The 18,695-nt window shown below is 49.6% G+C and overlaps 4 protein-coding genes across 29 annotated transcripts; 1 reads left to right on the forward strand and 3 right to left on the reverse strand.

The window, feature by feature from the left end:
• Nucleotides 1-25: 25 nt before the first annotated feature.
• Nucleotides 26-2,855, reverse strand: LOC1281559 (thioredoxin-related transmembrane protein 1). Of its 2 annotated transcripts, none has more exons than XM_321485.6 (3): nucleotides 2,245-2,855; nucleotides 1,698-2,034; nucleotides 26-1,531 (listed from the first exon to the last, which is right to left on the reverse strand). In XM_321485.6, exons 1-3 carry the CDS (start codon nucleotides 2,391-2,393, stop codon nucleotides 986-988), a joined length of 1,032 nt encoding a protein of 343 aa, XP_321485.5. In that variant the 5' UTR covers nucleotides 2,394-2,855; the 3' UTR covers nucleotides 26-985. The 2 variants fall into 2 exon arrangements, with proteins under 2 accessions (XP_321485.5, XP_061503429.1); XM_061647445.1 differs by having other exon boundaries at nucleotides 1,677-2,034; nucleotides 2,245-2,630.
• Nucleotides 2,856-3,038: 183 nt separating this feature from the next.
• LOC5667482 (uncharacterized protein C2orf42) lies at nucleotides 3,039-5,236 on the forward strand. The gene has a single exon (XM_001689284.3). The coding sequence runs from the start codon at nucleotides 3,039-3,041 to the stop codon at nucleotides 4,896-4,898; it is 1,860 nt and encodes a 619-aa protein (XP_001689336.3). The 3' UTR covers nucleotides 4,899-5,236.
• A 21-nt stretch (nucleotides 5,237-5,257) lies between these two features.
• Nucleotides 5,258-9,299, reverse strand: LOC1281558 (uncharacterized). Its single transcript, XM_321483.6, has 3 exons — nucleotides 8,907-9,299; nucleotides 7,905-8,757; nucleotides 5,258-7,829 (listed from the first exon to the last, which is right to left on the reverse strand). The coding sequence occupies exons 1-3, from the start codon at nucleotides 9,153-9,155 to the stop codon at nucleotides 5,569-5,571; spliced, it is 3,363 nt and encodes a 1,120-aa protein (XP_321483.6). The 5' UTR covers nucleotides 9,156-9,299; the 3' UTR covers nucleotides 5,258-5,568.
• A 366-nt stretch (nucleotides 9,300-9,665) lies between these two features.
• Nucleotides 9,666-16,215, reverse strand: LOC1281557 (ras-related protein Rab-7a). 25 transcript variants are annotated; one of them, XM_061647447.1, is made up of 6 exons: nucleotides 15,815-15,976; nucleotides 15,259-15,503; nucleotides 12,940-13,194; nucleotides 12,654-12,872; nucleotides 12,441-12,578; nucleotides 9,666-12,350 (listed from the first exon to the last, which is right to left on the reverse strand). In XM_061647447.1, exons 3-6 carry the CDS (start codon nucleotides 13,117-13,119, stop codon nucleotides 12,264-12,266), a joined length of 624 nt encoding a protein of 207 aa, XP_061503431.1. In that variant the 5' UTR covers nucleotides 13,120-13,194; nucleotides 15,259-15,503; nucleotides 15,815-15,976; the 3' UTR covers nucleotides 9,666-12,263. The 25 variants fall into 25 exon arrangements, with proteins under 25 accessions (XP_061503431.1, XP_061503442.1, XP_061503444.1 ...); XM_061647458.1 differs by having other exon boundaries at nucleotides 15,621-15,819; XM_061647460.1 differs by having other exon boundaries at nucleotides 15,419-15,503; nucleotides 15,621-15,817.
• Nucleotides 16,216-18,695: the final 2,480 nt, after the last annotated feature.

Here is an 18,695-nt window from a genome sequence, read left to right on the forward strand (position 1 = left end):
TACCGAGTTCCAACGCATTTCTCTCTTTTGGTTTCTCTTATCACTAGCGATTCGTGACTTTATTTCGAAAAAAACAATCTCGTGATGATTTTTAAGTTACATTTTCTTTCGTGCGCTTTTCGTGACTCATGCTGTTTCAGCTCTCCCAGGTTGGGTTGGGGGCTGAAAGGTTAACGACCGCTCGTGGTGTAGACCATTTGCTTTAATAATGAAGAATTCACTGATCACATTAAAAAAATAAAGCAACTAATTGAAAAGTTCATAAGAAAAACTGTTAAATATCGCAAAAAACAAGGACTTTTGCCAACATTGCTCACTATCTGAATACGAATCGTGACGGGGTTAAATGTATGAGATTTTCGCCTGTTTCTTCTCCATTCGTTGAATCCACGTGTAGTTGAATCCACGCAAGTAGTCTACCGAGCATTTTCAGTGGCTTTTCACGTTTTCCTTTAGATAAGCTAAACACAAAAATACAAAGACTACCGAAAAACGTAGAACAAAAAGGCGGCGGAGCTTATCGTTACCGTTAAGTAGAAACAACTATATTAAATGTACACCGAACACTTACGTTACAAGCAAACATCGTAAACGGGGCAAAAAAGAGCGAGAGCAAAAAAAAGGATGCTATTAACGAATGTAGAAAGTATTGGAAAGTATTATTAAAGATAGAAAAAGGTGCAAAATTAAATGCAATTAACGTTTACACAAACACGCTCTCCTCGCTCTTCCCCCTTGTTTCCGTGTGCAGCCAATCGAATGAGAGGAGCGTTTGCTTGCGCTGCACAGTTGTGAACAGAAACACACAAGTGCAAGCAAGATTTGCCTTAACATATAGCAAAACATGCCATCCATTCCGTCCGCCGCGCGAGCTGCAATGAATCTTTTCTGTTTAGATGGAAGAATGGAAAGGGAATTCCATTCTCATCTCAATATATCCCGCTCGTCAACCGGTACTTTCTTCCTCAATTAAGAAACCCCCTTTCTAGTCAGCCTTTCTTGGCTTACGTTTCCTTACGTCCGGGCTGGTGGTGGTCTTTTCCTTCTTCTCCTCCACCACCGGTTCTGCCGGCTGCTCGGCGGCGGGCTTTTTGTCCTCCGGCTTCTTCTTCTCGACGGCGGCTGCCGGTGGCTGTTGTTGCTCATCGTCCGAATCGTCACTGCCGGAGTACTTTTCGCCCTCGGAAGTTTCCTTCTCCTCCGCTTCACCGACTTCCTCGTCCTCTTCCACGTCCTCCTCCTCCTCCTCCTCCTCGTCGTACTCGCCATCATCGTCGGCGGTTCGCTTTTCCTCGTCCTCATCCACCAGCTCGTCGCCGCGCAGCTCTTCCGGTACCTTTTCCGCCCGCACCTTCTGCTTGTGCTCGGAGAAGCTTTGCCGCTGGCCCGACTTTGGCGGGAACAGGCAGTCGATGATGCAGACCAGTATCAGCCCGAAGATCGCACCGAGCAGTACCGTGCCGATGCCGAACAGTGTGTACGAGCCCCAGACGGGCAGACCGTACTCCTTCAGCAGCATCGTGTTCAGTTCCTGTAGCAGAGAAGGCGAGAAGGAGGACGTTCACAAACAAACAGAGGAACAGGGTAAGATAAATGAAAAAAGGGCGAGGGAAATTCATGCAGAGCGTTCACACAAAAACCGAGGAAAGTATTGACCCCACTCCACGGACACTTACCCGCCAGCGGGTTCTACTTACTTTCAGGAAGTGTGAAAGCTTGAAGAACAGCGACACGAGCGACATTTGGATCGAGTCCGGGTTGCGCCAGGCCGACACCTGCTCGAGCGATTCCCACTTCTTCTCCTCGATGAACGACATGAACGAGTTCATGTCGCGCGGTCCCTTGTATTGCCGGAACTCCCCATTAATTACGTGGAAAATCGTGGGTAGCGCGGTGACGAAGAATCTGCCACTCAGGCCGGGCGATGACGTCACGTCCACCTTTGCCGTCTTGATGTTCAAATCGTCCGACCACGTCGAAAGGTCGTCCCAGATCGGGGCCAGGCTTTTGCACGCCGGACACCATGGTGCGTAGCTGTGCGGCGGGAATGAGAGGGAGAGAGAGTGTGTGAGGGGAAAGAATGCAACGATTACCAGATGGGGTGAATAACTTCAAGTGTGCGCATCTGCTACGTAGCTGCCGCCCCAGACACATACACACGCACCACGCGGGGAGTCTGCGATGCGATTTGCGACGGTGCGTCCACACGCGGAAAGGAGGGGGTTGCTGGTGGGGGATACTTACAACTCGACCAACCACTCGTCGGTCAGCATTCGGTCCCAGTTCGATTCATCCAGCTCGATGACCTGCGACTTGGAACCTGGGTGCGACTGTACCAGGTGCACGCCAAGGCCACACAGCACTGCCGCCACTAGGGCCGCACGGAACATCATTTTAGCGTCGTAGAAGCGATTGCACACGGTGCGCTTGCACTGCTAGTCCTTGCGAAGCACCTTTCCGGGGTGTATTTCCGACGGCAAAACCGGCGGCCGGGCGATAAAACGGAAAGAAAAACAAAAGCGAGGCGTTGCGGCGTGTAATTTTTGGTCCGGTTGTGGCGTTTTTCTTTTTTTCTTTCAGTGCTTCTTCTTGCCGTTGCAGACGTCAGATTCCCGAGAACGACAGCTATTGTTCCAGAGTTCGTTGTTCTGGATTCGAACAACGGGCAGGGTTGGCTCAACGCATCATTTGAAAACTGCTTGTTTTGACAGTTGCATGATTTAGATGGTTTTGCAAAGTTTTGATGAAATTTTGAGGTAAATCACCATTTTGAAGGTAAAAACTATGTTAAGCTGTATAAAAATATCATTTTTACATTTTATAATAGCACAAGTTTACAAAATCATGACGCGTTTCCGAACCCCATGTGCCTACCCGTTTCGAAATTCATCTTCGAAATTCGTATCAACTGTCATTGCGCTTTGACAGACCAAATCTATTCAAAACAAACCATGTAAACAAACATCCGGACGTCCGGAAGTAAATTTAAAATCTTCGCAGTTTGGCGTAAATCTACACAAATTTCTTTCCCTTTAAAGATGTCTCTAACATTTGACCATCGAGCGAATATGCGCGGCATAAGGAAATGTCCCCAGTGTGGAACGTTCAACGGGCATCGTGCTACGAAATGTAAAAATCGATCCTGCCAGCAAAAGCTAAAGGAAACGCCGAGTACTTCCGCTAAAAGCAGCCCATCATCCACTCACTTTGCGGTACAGTTGGACCATTCCAACGGCCATCTGTACAGTGTTGGCCTTGCCGATGGGACGAGACACATTGTCCAGTGCTGTAAAGATGCGGATGGCACTATCACTTCCCTGTCTCACCTCGATGGTCGCCAAATTGCTCATCAGGATAGGATTAAGCAGCTCATTTTGGGCTGTAAAGCTACAGCCGAAGCCTTACCGTTGCTAAAAGAAGCGATCGATTCACTGAGCGTGCCGGAAGATGTGAAGCTTTCCCTGTGGGAAAAACAATCCCAACCCGCTGCACCCCCATTGGTGCAGCGTGTGGTAAATGATTTGTTTGCCGTTGGACGCGGCGGTACGGTGTACGGTGTGCATCATGTAACGGCACTGAAAAAGAACCAAAAATATTCCCACTTTCACTGTGATTGTTGCAAGTCGTCCGAGGGACAGCAAACGACTCCGCCGGTATGCTGGCACGTGGCGGCCGTTGCAGCCGGATTGCTGAGCGCACCGGCCAAGCATGGATGGGCGAACCTGTTGCAACAATTTATCGCCAAAACGATAAACCCTCCACAATGTCCGAGCGTGCTGGATGTGCGGGAGGATAAGCCGCCCCTTTCCTACGAGTTCCTTCTCGAGCAGGACCATGGACCGATGCAGTCGATGCTGGACTCGACGATAATGGAATTTTTGAACGAGCAGCAGGACCACGGTACCGACCCAGGGCTCGGCAGCATCTTTGCCGGGGGCGATGAAATCCTCGAGCTGCTGGACTGTCAGATCGAGCTGATGGACGAGCTGGATCCGACGGATCGGATCGACTTTTGCCCTTCGTACATCGAGTGTGCACCGGAGGAGGAATCGGAGGAGAGGCGAGAGGAGCTGCCGGGAAAGGCGGTACAAATTACGACCAAAAAGGCGGCCCTCAAGCGGTGCGCCCGGATGGACGGGGCGAAGCTAACACGGGGCAGTTATAGCGCCCGCAAGCTGATGAAGGTGCTCGAATCGAACGGAGTCATCTTCAATCGGCTGCGGCGTCCGGCAAAGGGGGATCACCTCGAGGGCGCCTCCATTCCCCCCTACGAAGCAACCGCCTGCAGTTTGTCCTTTACCCGTTGGCTTGGGTCGGTGATTGAGCAGCTCAACTCGAGCATCGATTACGCCGCGGACGGCCGACCGGATGTGCAAACGTTTCGCATCCAGGAGGATTTCTTCCGCTGCCTGCGTGCCCGCTTTTCCACTGGCCATGGATTGCGGCAACCCGAACCGGTGGAGGGGGAAGCCAGGCAGGGCGAGGTAAACAATCACCCTCAGGTGTACAGGTTTACTCACCACCAAACGCTGCGGCACACGTTTCGCACGGATGAGATAGAGCTTTGCTTCGAAAAAAGCTTCCACCGGAGCGCGGACGGTCGTTACACTGCTGCCGCGGACGATCTGGCCGACGAGCAGGATGATTCCTCGTCTGGAGAAGGTGCGGGTGCTTCGAGCCGGACAATTGCTATTCGGCCGCAACGGTACAGCACGTACATTAAGCTGGGTCGCTACAAGCACGAGCAGGATCCGGACCGCGTGTACCACTTTACGATCGAATGGTTTGGGGGCGTTCTGCCGCGCAGTGGGTTCGGTGATTTGCGCATTTCGTTCGAGTATGGGCATCGGATAAACAACCGGTACGTTCCGCCTCCTCCGGTAGGTAGTAAAGAGTAACGGCTTTTTTTTTGCTGATTTTTCCATAACATTCAAATAGAGTGAAGGAAGGTGTATTATTCATTGTGATAGTTTTTGTTCGTAATTACACGCACGTGTCCTTCCAATGTTGCGAGGACTCGATTTTTTTTTGGGGATAACAAACAAACAACGCATACGCTACTAGATGACCGTCCGGTCGTTCATTGATAGGAGAGGGTAAGATATTTGAGAGAGAGAGAGAAAAAACGTAAAAGGGCAGTGTGTTATTATGTCTGCTTTCAATTGAAATTATAACACAAGTAAAAGTTGTTTATAAAACAAACTAACTTCGCAAAGAAATAAAGAACAAACAAAAAGAAGGTAGGAAAAAGTCGGAATGTTTACAAAATCCCCCGTTTCGCACTCAACGTGATGCCTGGTGTTAAGAACGATTACTGGGATGGCAGTGTACTTTGCTGTTACACAAGGAGTAAAGAACTATAAAATAGAGCCGGAGGAGGGCAAGTGACCAAACTAAAGCTAGCGTACGTTTAACGTTTTCAACCGGCAAACTATGCCTATGCGCGTATACAGGGTGATAAGGGAGGGAAGGGGCACGATGGCAGCGACCACCGAAGCTTCGATCACAGTACAAAAGAAAACGGGTGATGACGGTGAGAGAGAGAGAGAGAGAGAGACAAACCAAGGTTTAAAGCTCCGCGTTCGGCTGCACCCGGTACAGGATGGTCTCGGTAAGTAGCCGTCGCCATTCGTCCCGATAGCAGGACCGGTTGGCCGCCCGGTAAAGCTTGCACTTTGCCGCCCCGCTAATGTCCGAGTAGAGGAAGTAGTAGGTCGAGGCGACCAGCAGCTCCTGGTTGTAGTTTTTCAGCGACCACTCGAACACGTTCAGCACGCAGTCATCGTTCAGCAGCGTCTTGATGATGTTCATCACCGGTTTCTCCACCGTCGGCAGCAGGTACTTCTGCGCGAGGCTGAGCGCGTCCAGGCTGGCCTCGATCACCTTCGGCGGCGGCGCCATCCCGGTCAGCTTGTTGAGCGTTTGCAGCCGCACGAGGTAGAAAAAGTACCGCAGCCCATCGGCACTGATCGGTTCGTGCAGGTGCACCTCGTTGTTTTTCGACTCGATGAAGTGGTCCGCCTCGAACATGCGGCGAAACACTTCGCTGCCCTCGACCAGCAGCGCTTTGCTGACCAGCACCGCTTCCGGCGGCGCAGTCGGGCTGCTGCGCACCCGGAACGTTACCTTCTCGTCCACGCTGGTGGCCGACTCGTCGCAGATCGTGACCGTGTTGTCGAACTCTTTCTCCTCCAGCTTCTCGCTCGGCGTGCCGGTGTCCTCCTCCTCGCCCACGATCGACAGGTTTTGTGCCAGCCGCGTTATAGCGCTGCAGGCAATGCCATTTAACCTGTGCTGCTGCTGCTGCTGCTGCTGCTGCCCGTTGGTACCTTCGTCCAGTATAAAGTCCATCACCATCTCGAGCACCTTCATGTCGAACAGCAGCTTGTGCAGCAGGCGCGTATCGCGCACCACAAACAGCACGATGATCGCGACGCGCAGCTTCAGGTCGCGCTCGCCCGTCCGCAGGATGTGCGCAATCTCGCCCTGCCCGTACCCGGTCTCGCCGACCGAACCGAACAGCGCCATCAGATCGTTGCAGGCCGTGCGCATCTCGTCGCAGCTCCAGCACCGCGCACCGTGCGCCGGGTACGGCGTTTTCATCTCGTGCAGCCTAAACACAAAGTCCTGCTTCAGCAGCGGCAGAAAGTGGTTCACGTGCTTCAGTATGTTGGCCAGCGTTTGGAACGCGCGACCGCGCGGCTTCTTCGCGTGCTTGCATATCTTCAGCAGCGTTTCGAGCGTGTCCGCCTGCACGAACTCCATCGCGGGAAAGGACTTCGAGACGGACCAGAGCAGCGTGAGCGTCGGCTGCATCGGGTACCGTTCGAACGTTTTGGCCGTGGCGATTTCGAGCTCGATCTTGAACATTTCATTATCATCGATGCAGTCCTCCGCGTGGTGGCTGGTGGTGGTTTTCGTCGCCCTCAATCCCGTACTGTCGTCCTCCAGCTCTTCGGCCGCATCCAGCCACTTGGCGTTCGAGCTGTCCTCGATGAGGTACGCGACCATGTCGAAATCGTTCATCTCTTCCGCACCGTCCACCACGGGGTCAGCTTCCTCTTCCTCCTCCGCTTGTTCGTTTTGCTCCCTTGCCTCGCTGGCAGCCATTTGTTCACCCGTTGGCTCGCCACTGCCCCCACTCGACTCATCCTCCTGCTCGTGATCGCTGCACACGGGCGAGTAAACTTCCGTATCGTCCTCGAACGCTTCATCTTCCGGCAGGCGCGGCGGGCTAGATCCAACGCTCGTGGAAGGACTTCGCACGGTTCCGTAGCTGGTGCTCGCATACCCACTGCTGCCACTGTCGGGCGATTCCGGTGCTGAGCAGTACGGATCCAGCTTCGATTGCTTCGCTGCCGTGTGATGTGGTTGCTGCAGCAGCAACAGCTGCTGCTGCTGCTGCTGTTGCTGCTTCTGATGGTACCCATTTCCCGACTTGTAGTGGAACAGCAAATCACTGCGACGCATTTTGCCTGCCTTGGCGAAGGTCGCACGGCGCTTGCTGAACACGCTCGCGTGCGAGACCCGCTCGCTTTCCTCCTCGTCGTGGCGTATGTGTGCGACCTCCCTGTCCGCAATGATACCGTTCAGGATGCGCACGAGAAAGCTCACCAGCCCGTTGCTGAGCAGTATCTCGTTGCTCAAACTGTCGAACCGGTACTGGTAGAGGGCGTACAGTATCATCGCCTGCTCGCGCTTTTCGTGCGACTGCTTGGCGATCTTCATGAACGACTGCAGTGCGCCGCTGCGCCGGATGTGCCCCCGGTTGCAGGCTTCCTTCGTGAGCAGACACATCATGTTGATGCAGTACCGCTTCTCCGACTCATCTGCAATGGGAGGGAAAGGAAAGCACTAATTGTACTAAATCCAAAGCGTTTACAGCTCAGCTTCCTCTCACTTACCCAGATTCGCGTACATGATCAGATCGGCGGCCATTTTGATTACACCACACTCCGTCAGCCGATCGATTGCGTCCGGATTGGCGGCCAGGTTGGAGACCACCTTCAGCGACAGTGCCCGGAACGGGCTCGTCTCGCCGCACAGGTACACGAGACAGTGCAGCCCGGCCCCGGCCTCCCCGTAGATCTCCTCAATGACCTGCTGCACGACCGTGGTCGTGATCATCTGCAAGCACTTGAGCGCACTCTCGAACAGCTTGCCCGTTTCGTCCGACTCGGGCAGCCGGAAGTCGGGCCGATCCTTCCAGCGATAGTTCTGTATCACCTGGTAGCCCACGATATCGCACAGCTGGCTGTGCTCCATGTTGCGCACGATGTTGTTGAACTTTTCCTTCGTCACCATCCGGTCCGGGGCGTGCCAGTGCTTCAGGACGACCTTCTCCTCGTCGTGGTTGCAGCTGCTGCTGCTGCCGCCGCTGCTGCTCCCGGTGGGCGAGAGCTTTATGTCCGGCGCCGGGGGCGATTCCGTTTCCGAATCGATCTGTGCATAGCGCACCAGCAGGTACGCTATCTTCCCGATGCATCCCTGCTCCATCAGCGTGGTGCGGAGCGACTTTTCACGCCACAGCTGCCGAATGGCACGGATCACCATTATCAGCACCGCCTTGTTGTCCGACTCGTTCAGGATGGTGCTGAGCGCGTACGCCGTGTTCCCATTGTCCCGGGCAATCTTGTAGCTGATGGGTTCGTGCTGAGCCAAATTGCCCAGCAGCCGGCAGCCCCGGCACTGGATGCTCGGGTTCGGAATGTTGGAAATGATCGATATCAACGGTTTCAGTATTCCGCATTCGAACGCCTGACACATGGAAGTAACGGATCGGTCAGTATAAACGCACCCACTTTTTCACATGCACCCTCCCTGCTAGCGCACCACCGCATTCCTCCCCCGTGCAATGCACAATCGAAAACATGAAATAAAATCTCCATTTTCACGCGAAAACTTACCTGCTTGCAGCATTCCTTCTTGGTGCAGCAGTTCCCCAGTATGCTCAGCACCACCTCGATCACCTTTTCGTACGGTTTGCTGAGCAGCTCGACCAGCACGTTGATGCCGTCCTGGGCCGTGAACAGCTTGATTCCCCCATCGCTCGTCACAAAGTTCGCCCGAATCGCGACCAAATTGCGGTAGATTGCGCCCTTGTCGTTCGACTTTCGTACGTTGCTCAGCAAGCTGGCCAGTTTGGCTTCCTCCATCGCGGCAGTGGCACCGGGTTGGTCGGCGAAACCATGAAATAAAACGATTATTTGCACGCACCGTCGATGTGTTCGCGACTTTTTTTTCTCCAAAACGTCACCGACCCAGGCGACAAACGCGTACGGGCGCACGAAGAGGGCGCCCCTTAATAGCGCGAGCGCTGTCAGTGCTTGTTAAGAGGTGCTTGTAGAGGCGTTGCAGCTATGTATTGGTGCTCACCGTGCAGGGCAGGGGGTTTGAATCGGTTTTAATCGTTTTAGCAAAGTAAATTAAATATAAAAAAGCTAGTAAAAAATGCTGAATACGAAACAAAGCATTGTTCTTTGTCAATAATGCTTACTAAGATTAAGTTTGCAATTGGAAATCAAGTCAAGTCAAGTCAAGTCAAAGTCAAGTAAGTTTCTGTTACTCTTCTTCTTCTTCTATTTGGCGTAACGCCCTTCGCGGACATGCCGGATTACATACAGAGGCTTTCAAAAGGTACTCAAAGGTACAAAAGATTGACACCATTTTACCATAATCAGTTATCATAAAGGTTTATTGTTTGTTTTGTTCAGCTACACTCTTCCATTGTTTATCGCCCTCCATTAATCATTCTAACGATCACGTTTAGTTCTCATAGCTAAAATGTTACGAATGTGTGTATGTGTTCCGGGTGGTGGAACCGTGCTCGGTATCCGATTTATACACCCTATACCGTCTGTCCGCGCTCTAAACCCTCCTCTCTCCGGCTTCTGCAGCGTAATCAAAATTCTTGCTTCACAATCTGCCGCACATCCTGTTACAAATGTTACGCTAATGCAATTTTGGAACTTACAGCATACCGTTCGTTTATCTAATTGCCGTGGGTGCACTTCGAATTTTGAAAGCATGTGTGGTTGTGTGGCGTTTCTATTCTCCCATTACCGTAATTCCCACGTCCCGAGCTGTGCAAATCTTCAAAGTTATGCAAACACACGGGAAGGACCAGCACTGGGACTGGGGTTGCACTTTCGCATCGAATTAGGCTTAACGAACGAAACAAAGATTTAAACACCGCGCAACAAAATAACGGGCAACACGCGCTAGAACAGATGGCGAAGCAATTTCTTCAGCAATTCTAACAACCTTGGTTCGTGATGCTGGAAGTGAGGTTGCGAGAAGCAAAAGACGCAACACAGTTGCTCTTTTACCTCCGCTAGATTGTGATAGTACACATACACACGCACACGCACACATAAAACATGGAATGAATGGGGAGCACTTGCATCGGATGCACATTCTCTGTTTGCTCTCTATCGTGTGCAGGGAGCAAACAACACCATTTCATTACCAGTTTCTTTTCCTTCCCAGAGCAAGCCTGTATGCGGGGTGGGGTACGTTGTTTTCAAAGAGGATCGAGGTCGAGAAATTATACTTCCACTTACAACGTAGCTGGGGTTAATAGAGGGGGGGCGGGGGTTTTCTCTATGAGATATAATTTTCATTCTTTACTATATAATGTAATATGTATAAGGTTCGATAGAATTATCAATTACGGCATTACTATTTCTACACCTTTTTTCACCCCCATTCTTCCGTGTTCGTTCCCTTGCACCACATCACACTCGCTGCTGCGTCGTCGTCGTCGTCGTCTGTCTGCGCACGACTTACTGGGGATCCGCAAAGGGATCCACATCGGGTTTGTCGTCTAACGTTTCCTGGAGTGAGGTTAGCCGCTCCGTTCTCCACATTCCGTCCTTCTTTCATCCTGTTGCCGACACGCCATCTGTCTATGGGGATGGTATCGTAGTTTCGTGCTGGAGCGGTTCGATTTCTACGTGTACATGGCGTCGTCGTCGTGTGCAGCGATTTCATGCATGCAATTTAGCTAGCTTGTAACAATGCCTTTGCCAAAACACCAGACGGCAGTTTGGTGACACACTTCTTTAACATCCATTTACCAGGGCGGGGGAAATATAAACAACACGCTAAAAATACACACGCACATAGAACACTTATCGCCCGATATGCTTCTTTGCTGCCACGTAGAGCGCGTCTAAGAAAGCGAAGCTAGATCGACCATTGGGTTGGGGGGTTAGGCTGCGTCTACTCTCTCATGTGTGTTGAAGCCCTTCTTTTCGTGGGCAAATTTGCACAACTGATCATTCAGTATGTGTGTTTTCATTGTGTGTGTGTTGATACAAATCCACCCATCATCATTCATGGGAAAAGCTCTTGGTACGCCCAACAGCTCGCACAAAAGCTGGAGTCTCTCTTCTTTGCACTTTTGCATCTTTCAAGCTTTCAAGCGTTTGCTGCGGCAAATCTAGTACATGTAGAGTATAACCTTTTTGAATACCGGAGTACGGAAAAGAAAAAATGGAACACAATCATCGCAATCACGGTTTGTAATGCTTATTGCGATCTTCGCAGCCTCTCGTCGTAAATTCCTTCCTTATATGTGTGTGTATGTGTTTTTTACCTCTACCATTCTTGCCTATTGCCCTGTATCGAAGATTCGATCATTTGTTTTTGTTTTTTTTTTAAATAGCTAAAATTGCATCTCAAGTCCAAATCCCAGCCAGTTAGAGGGCGACACGAATGCACGAGTGCATGCTAATGCTGCACAGATACAGCGAAATAGCGCCCGAACCATTATGCTCGCACCCGTTGGGTGAACATAATATTAAGGGGTTGCAGCAGGGGGGGGGGGGGGGGGGGATTTGGTTACTTGAGAACCTTCCGCCTTCTGAGAGGATGTGTGTTTGTAAGCTGGAAGAGGATTGTTTTTGTTTGTTTGTTTATGCATGCTCTTCTTTTCATCTGGGAAGGATTGCGTCTATTGCGGTAGTAGCACAACCGTTACCACTACCACCATCGTGCTCCGCTTCGTGTCTATTGCTATTGTTGCTGTCGTCACTGTTGGTGCTGTCGCTATCGTTATCGCTGCTGCTGGTGTGGCTTATACTGTCGCTACTGGTGCTGCCGTTGCAGCTGCTTATGCTCAAGCTGCTGCTACTGCTGTGGTTGCTGTGATTATTGTGGTTGAGGGCGGCACCGAAAGTGTCACCGTTTGTTTCGTGCAGTGTTGTTGCTGCTGCTATTGGGTCAGAAGGAGGGCGGTCAATTTTACTAGTTCGATAATATTAGCACGAGCAGTTGTCCCCATTTCGTGGCCGGCTGTCCCGTGTGTTCAGTTTGATCTGATCGGGGAAATCGTTGTACAGGTCAACCTGTGGTTGTGATAGAAAAAAAGGGATAAACAAACACAATTTGGTGATGAGTATGAGCAACGATTGACGTTTGTGTACAACACCCCGTACCTCCGTTTCTTGGGCTATTGCATTTTTGGCAATGGTTTGGAAAGCTAGATCAACGTTAATGCCCTCCTTGGCGGATGTCTCAAAGTACGGTATGTCGTTCTTCGTCTGGCACCACTGCTGAGCACGCTTTGTCGACACCTACCGGGTGCGGGAAGAAATAGGTAAGATCGTCCTTAACTTTTAAGTTGCACAAAGCGTTTTTTTTCTACTCACAGCTCGGTTTTCCAAATCAATTTTGTTACCCAGCACCACGAACGGGAAGTGGTCCGGATCGCGCGGGCTCGCTTGGATTAAAAACTCATCCCTCCACGATTCGAGATTTTTGAACGTGTTGGGCGCGGTCGTATCGTACACTAGCACACAGCAATCCGCCCCACGGTAGAACGCTACGCCGAGCGATTGGAACCGCTCCTGGCCAGCCGTATCCCAGATCTGGAATGCAAGCGGAATCAGCGGTTAGTGGACAGTACGTTAGGGGGATTGTTTCCGAACGCCATACCTGCATCGTTACCACCCGCTCATCGATCACGACCTCCTTCGTGAGGAAGTCGGCCCCGATCGTCGCCTTGTACTGGTTCGAGAAGCGCTTGTTAACGTACTGGTTCATCAGTGACGTCTTGCCTACGCTGCTGTCGCCGAGCACGATCACCTTCAGAAGCGCTTTTTTCCTGGTTGCCATCTTAAAATGCACACTTTTCACTCACTTTCTGTTTCTTACTGTTGGGTTGGTACGGTAAGTTTGCACACAGTCTGTCTAAAAAGAAGAACAATGTCGTAGAAAGTATTAACATTAGAACAAGGTCTCGCGCGATTGGAGCAGCAGATAAGAGGAGATTATACCGCCAACGCTAAAGCAGCGATTAAATACGACCATTTAAGATAACTTTTGCATCAGCTGAACGCGCTTTTGTCGGCTGCAATGCAAAGACTTCAAGTATGTCCCATTCAGATCAAGGAAAGGAAACAACCGAATTTCGACCGTCTTCTGTACTGTTCGGTTGCGTAATTTGATAAAGTATCTCATAAAAAGGGAGGAAAAAAAGTCGAACAAAGCGCCTTTTTTGTGTGTGTGTCGCGTTGCGATAGTAGGGTAGTGGTATCAGTAATGAATCATTATTCTTTTTTTTCGTCGTATTGTGTATACGATTGGATTTAATCGGTCCCAAAATCCGAGGCGTTCATTGAACCACAGGGAGAGCCCGCATTATTATTAGAACCAATACTTTTCACAGCCCCGTCAATGAATGGTGGTCGTGCACGGAAGTAGATTAAGGGAGAAAAAACCACACACACACACAAAAGTATCAACATCCTGGTAGGCTGGATGATCTTTCGCGGGTGGACATCGCAGACGAACAAACAAACGATAACGTCCGTGGTGGCGTGTGTGCTTGGCACTGCAGTTTGCTCGTTTGTTTTACTACACCTCTCCGTGGCTACTTTGTTGCGATGATTTCGTCGTCATGGAGGATTTAGGTGAAGCGGTCGTTTTCCAATCAGCCAGCATGTTTGATGAATCAACCGTCCCTCTTTCTATGGTGTGTATGTGTTCTTTCCTACATTAATTATGATGAGCTGTGCTTGTGTTTGTGTGCATTGTTGCCTATCGCCTCCCCTTCGTGGCTGTGGCGTGTGACACATTGATTCCGTCGGCTGGGTCGGTTGTTATCGCCTCTAGAGCTGTGCTGCAAGCGAAACATTCCACCATCATCATCCATTCCATGCTAAATGCGACTGCTTGTTTGCGAATATTTCCTTCTTGTGGTTGTTTGTGCTGAGCTGAGCTGTTGTTAGTCACTTGAAGGCCCTTAATAAACCCCAACAGCACCTAACCTCCACCGCCTCCCTCCCCCTCATCCACATCCAATTCCATAACAAAGAGCGCATGGTGGTGGTGGTGGTGGTCTTGAGGTGCACATATTGACACATAAAGAACTACGGACCATTGCGTAGCAGCAGCCCTTGGAGGAGCTGTGGGTACACCATGCACGCCTTGCACACATACTCTCACATACCCAACAAACAACAGTTGTCTGTGCCTGCAGACGGAGCCAGCAAACAAAAAGAAATAACCCCTTCTGCGACGTACTTTGATTTGTGACGATTTCCAATTGGAAACGCAATTGGAATGCACTGCACTTTCTTGTACTACCTATAGGATTTTTCTTTTTTCTTCGTGTAATACTTATAGGATTTTTTCACTGTCGCTAGCTGCAAAAGACCGTAGAACCGCAGGACTAAGAGATATTCGATATCGATGGTTATTCCTCCCTCTCTCCTTCTTATTCTTCTTATTCTTAGCCCAGGCCAGGCTTTGTTTTCATCGAAACCACCCCACTCGTCACACTCGTTAGTGAGTCACGGGCGAGCCGTTTGTTAGTGTTGTGCGCCTCCATTCCTTCCAGCAGGTTCCGCATATTGCAAAAAACACACATGCAACAATGGGCCAGCAACAGCAGCAGCAGCAGCCATGCAAATGCTGTTTACGAGTGCGTGTGCCTCCTCTTCTGCACTGTGCTTCGTGTGCTTTGACTTCTGAAGGTAGCGGATCTTTACGTCATCAGTAGATTGGGACAGGAAGAGAGACTTTTGCGTTTCTCCAACGCCCTTTCCACAACGAGTTTGTCTCTGGCGCTAAGAACCGAATCTTGCGAATGATATGCAACAATGATCACACTACGGCGACACACAAAGCAAAACACACACACACGTCATTTCTTGTTGTCACGGAACCAAAAAAAAAGATTATTTAAACAGAACGCAATAAACCTTTATTGCTCTCTCTCTCTCACTCCATCTCTACTTCTCTATTGCTCACCAACAAACTCACACACACACACACGGATACTCAGCACCAACAAAAGTATACGCACACAGTCAGGTACACACAGGTACACGCACTGGTTAGCTGGTTTGGTTGTAAAACTCGCGAAATAAAACAGAACTTCCTTGACCTGAGATGGAACACACATACATACATGCACACATACACACACACACAGCGCGAGGTTACAGCGAAGTTTGGGGCAGGAAAAGTGACCGCACCGTGTCTAAGCTGCTCTTCTAATGCACAGACAAGTGGCGTAGTGACGAACACAACGGAGAAGAAGAAGAAGCAGAAGAAGGAAAAAAACAGGTCATTAGCTATGAGGGAACGACGTAGAAAACCAACACACACACTGCGCTTATCTGCGTCTTTCCGCCCGTCCCAACAGTACCACTGCCACTGACGGATGACTGTGTGACTGTGTATGTGTGTGTATGTGTGTGTACGTCATGGACGGAAGAAAGCAGTCGATAGAAAAATGCAATCTCTTTGATTTTCGACTCGGACGCCACCCAAACTGAACCACCCGTGTACGTGGAAAACGCACTCTGTGGGATGTGGCACAGGCCGTCCGCGATAAGTGCGCGTTCAGGGCGTTAAAGGGCATCCCCCAATGGGCCTGAAGAAGACAAATGGGCCCGTGCTGGAATGCCTTTGGCACCACAGCGACGACGAACGAACGAACAACGATGGACGGAAACACCACACACGATTACGGAAGCATGTTTAGCTTACAATTACAACACCCTTTTCGCACTACGCGATCAATACGCGCACTGTTTTAATACCTGCAATTTCACGAATTCACTCTGCGGGAGCTCCGAGATTGCTCGTTGTTTGCGTTTTTGTTTTCTGACTAGTTTTTTTCTGTCCTTCTCTCCTCTGCTGCGTGAAAGACGGATTTCGCTCGAGCATTAAGTCAGCGCCTTAGCAACCGTATGACAGTGCACGCAAACAGCAAACACATCGCGCAAGAATGTTTGCTCAATCGATCAGGTAGAGTGGTTTTTAATCGATGTTTTAACCGACATAATTTCGCAAAATCACAAATTATTTAATAAAAAAATAAACAGATATCGAAACTTGATGATTAAGAATAATAAATATCACAAACGGTTGAAACATGTAAAGAAATGTAGAATAAATGCGGACGTACCAAACAATTGCTAGAGCGCGGTCTAAGCTTACAAAATGCGTTTCGCTCTGCACAGTGGGAAGCCGTTGGGGAATTGATAATTGGTTATTTTTGCTTTCTTTTTAGCTTTTGAAGAGATGCGCCCTTACAACATAAATTATTTGTTTTCAAAAGGCATATAAAAAAGCTATCGAAATTATTTAATAACATTTTAAACATTTTTGATAATTTTCGCGGTTGTGAGCGTTTAAGTACGAGAGTTGAGTTCTTGCTAAAGGCAAACTTCAAAACGGCAGTTGACGGCAATTTCCGTGTTATATCTTCTTGTAAATCAATTGCTTGAGGTTATTAATGAGTATGGTTTAAGTAGTTTCTTCTTATTCTTCTTCTTCTTCTTATTTTTTTTTTGGCATACTTTGGCATACCACTAATGAGCTTGACTATTAGTGACTTATTACTTTACTTATTACTTATTACTCATTAGGGACGCAGTCAGTCCTACGTATGGTAGGCATAGCCCATTCGGGGCTTGAACCCATCACGGGGATGCTGTTAGGTCGTGATTCTTTCCCTTGATTTTGAAAAAAATTTTGCACACAAAAAAAACCTGCTTTATTCATCTTTATGAGAATGTTGTTCTTTAAATTAATATTTTCTTTAGTTACTTAATGTTGAAAACCTTAAAAACTGTCCTACCCTTCTCAGCTTTCTTAATCCATTCCACTAAGAGTCAAGCGGATTAATGTAGCTTCACAGTTATACCTCACTGATCGTCAGTTAAAAAGTCATAAATCAAGTCCACAGCACAGGCGTTTTGAGGGAAAGCGACCGTAAAGAAATGCAGTGATGCTTACAGCAAAAATCATCCCTATGTACGCTCAGCCTTACTGGATCGATACCCTGTGAGCGGTAGCAGAGCCTTTTGAATCTAATCCTATCTCTGCACAATTGCTCAGTTGAGAAAATCCTACAAAATCTTATTAAATGCAGCAGCAGCAGAAGCAGCAGCATCGAACAGCCACAGCAAAAAGGTGCATGGCTTTCGACGCCTGCCGACCATCACAATGCACAACCTGCCACCCCGACCAGTCAGTCAGTAGGTCCATTCGGTCGGTCCGCTGTGGGTGAAAGGATACATCTCTCTAATCTACTTTTGCTAATTGCATTAAAAATTCGAAGCTGAAGCGTAAAATCGACAAACATTGACAAAAGGTTTGTGCCCGGCAGCCCCCGGGGCCTGTAGCAAGGGTGGAAAGAAGAAAGGAGTTAAGGAGTGACCTCAACCGTGTGAGTATACGAGAAAAAAGGGATAAGACAATGCGAGGGACATAATCGTGTGCGGGGATCCTCCCACCGGTGCCCTTTTTCGCAGCATGCGGCAAGCCGCGGGAAGATCGAACGACTTCAGCCAGAGCGCAACAGAGCACCCTGCCTGAGCGGTAGAGTGCGCGGGTAAGAGCGAGAGCGTTAGAGGGTGTCGTCGTCGCTTTGTAGGTGGATGTAAAACGATTATGATAATTGTACGGAGCCATAATAAAATCATCATAATTGTGGTTTTACGCAGATATGCGAGCGGTGGGCTTTTCCCGGGGATTGATTGCAGAGGATCGTTAGCTTCCGACTGGCAGCGTGTTTATCATACAGCAGGTACGCCATGCCAATCTTCAGCCCAAAAACCAGAGAGAGATTGTGGAGAGAAAATTTGAAAGAAAAAAAATAGCATCAACAGGAAGATGTTTTACGACTTCTTGGGAGATGTTTAACATCAGCAGTCAAGTTCGCATTTTTACACTCATTCCCACCATTTGTTGTAGCAGTACCTCAGCCCGTAGGTTACGATATCAAACCATTCAACGCACAATGGATCTTTAAAATGGGACATTTTTGGTAAATACCCTCACCATTTCTGCAACAATTGACAAGACGTACGCATTGAACGCATCGCAACGGGACGCCCAGAGCGGGGACACCTCATCAGCGTTCCCATAACGCTCGAAAGCCCGCCGGACAGGTTTCCATTACCGCTGCACACGCTGCAACCTGACGGAAAAGTCATTTTACCGTCCGTAACTGACCGGGACTGGCCGACCAGGAGGAGGGAGCGGAGGAAAAAAAAGGTCAATAAGTGACCGCTTTGTACGGCCTGCACAAGAAGGGACATGCGCAGTGGCAATGCGAAACAATCGCACAGCGCTCATGCTGATGATGATGATGATGAGCCCGGGTGACACGGCTGGACAATTGGATCAACTTTCCCGGATCGGTTTCGGACCCTGTGGCTGCCAGCGTCTGC

The sequence above is a fragment of the Anopheles gambiae genome, chromosome 2 (genome assembly GCF_943734735.2).
Source record: "Anopheles gambiae chromosome 2, idAnoGambNW_F1_1, whole genome shotgun sequence".
NCBI lineage: Eukaryota > Metazoa > Arthropoda > Insecta > Diptera > Culicidae > Anopheles > Anopheles gambiae.

Excerpts from the sequence above, each read along its gene's own strand:
- LOC1281558 (XM_321483.6), bottom strand. The coding sequence starts at position 9,155 with ATGGAGGAAGCCAAACTGGCCAGCTTGCTGAGCAACGTACGAAAGTCG. Across the intron at positions 8,758-8,906 it reads AGAAGGAATGCTGCAAGCAG|GCGTTCGAATGCGGAATACT; the intron begins GTAAGTTTTCGC and ends TCCATGTGTCAG. Across the intron at positions 7,830-7,904 it reads GATCATGTACGCGAATCTGG|ATGAGTCGGAGAAGCGGTAC; the intron begins GTAAGTGAGAGG and ends CTCCCATTGCAG.
- LOC5667482 (XM_001689284.3), top strand. The coding sequence starts at position 3,039 with ATGTCTCTAACATTTGACCATCGAGCGAATATGCGCGGCATAAGGAAA.
- LOC1281557 (XM_061647446.1), bottom strand. The coding sequence starts at position 13,119 with ATGGCAACCAGGAAAAAAGCGCTTCTGAAGGTGATCGTGCTCGGCGAC. Across the intron at positions 12,873-12,939 it reads AGCGGGTGGTAACGATGCAG|ATCTGGGATACGGCTGGCCA; the intron begins GTATGGCGTTCG and ends CTTGCATTCCAG. Across the intron at positions 12,579-12,653 it reads TTGATTTGGAAAACCGAGCT|GTGTCGACAAAGCGTGCTCA; the intron begins GTGAGTAGAAAA and ends CGCACCCGGTAG.
- LOC1281559 (XM_061647445.1), bottom strand. The coding sequence starts at position 2,393 with ATGATGTTCCGTGCGGCCCTAGTGGCGGCAGTGCTGTGTGGCCTTGGC. Across the intron at positions 2,035-2,244 it reads GACGAGTGGTTGGTCGAGTT|CTACGCACCATGGTGTCCGG; the intron begins GTAAGTATCCCC and ends CCCGCCGCACAG. Across the intron at positions 1,532-1,676 it reads TAAGTAGAACCCGCTGGCGG|GAACTGAACACGATGCTGCT; the intron begins GTAAGTGTCCGT and ends TCTCTGCTACAG.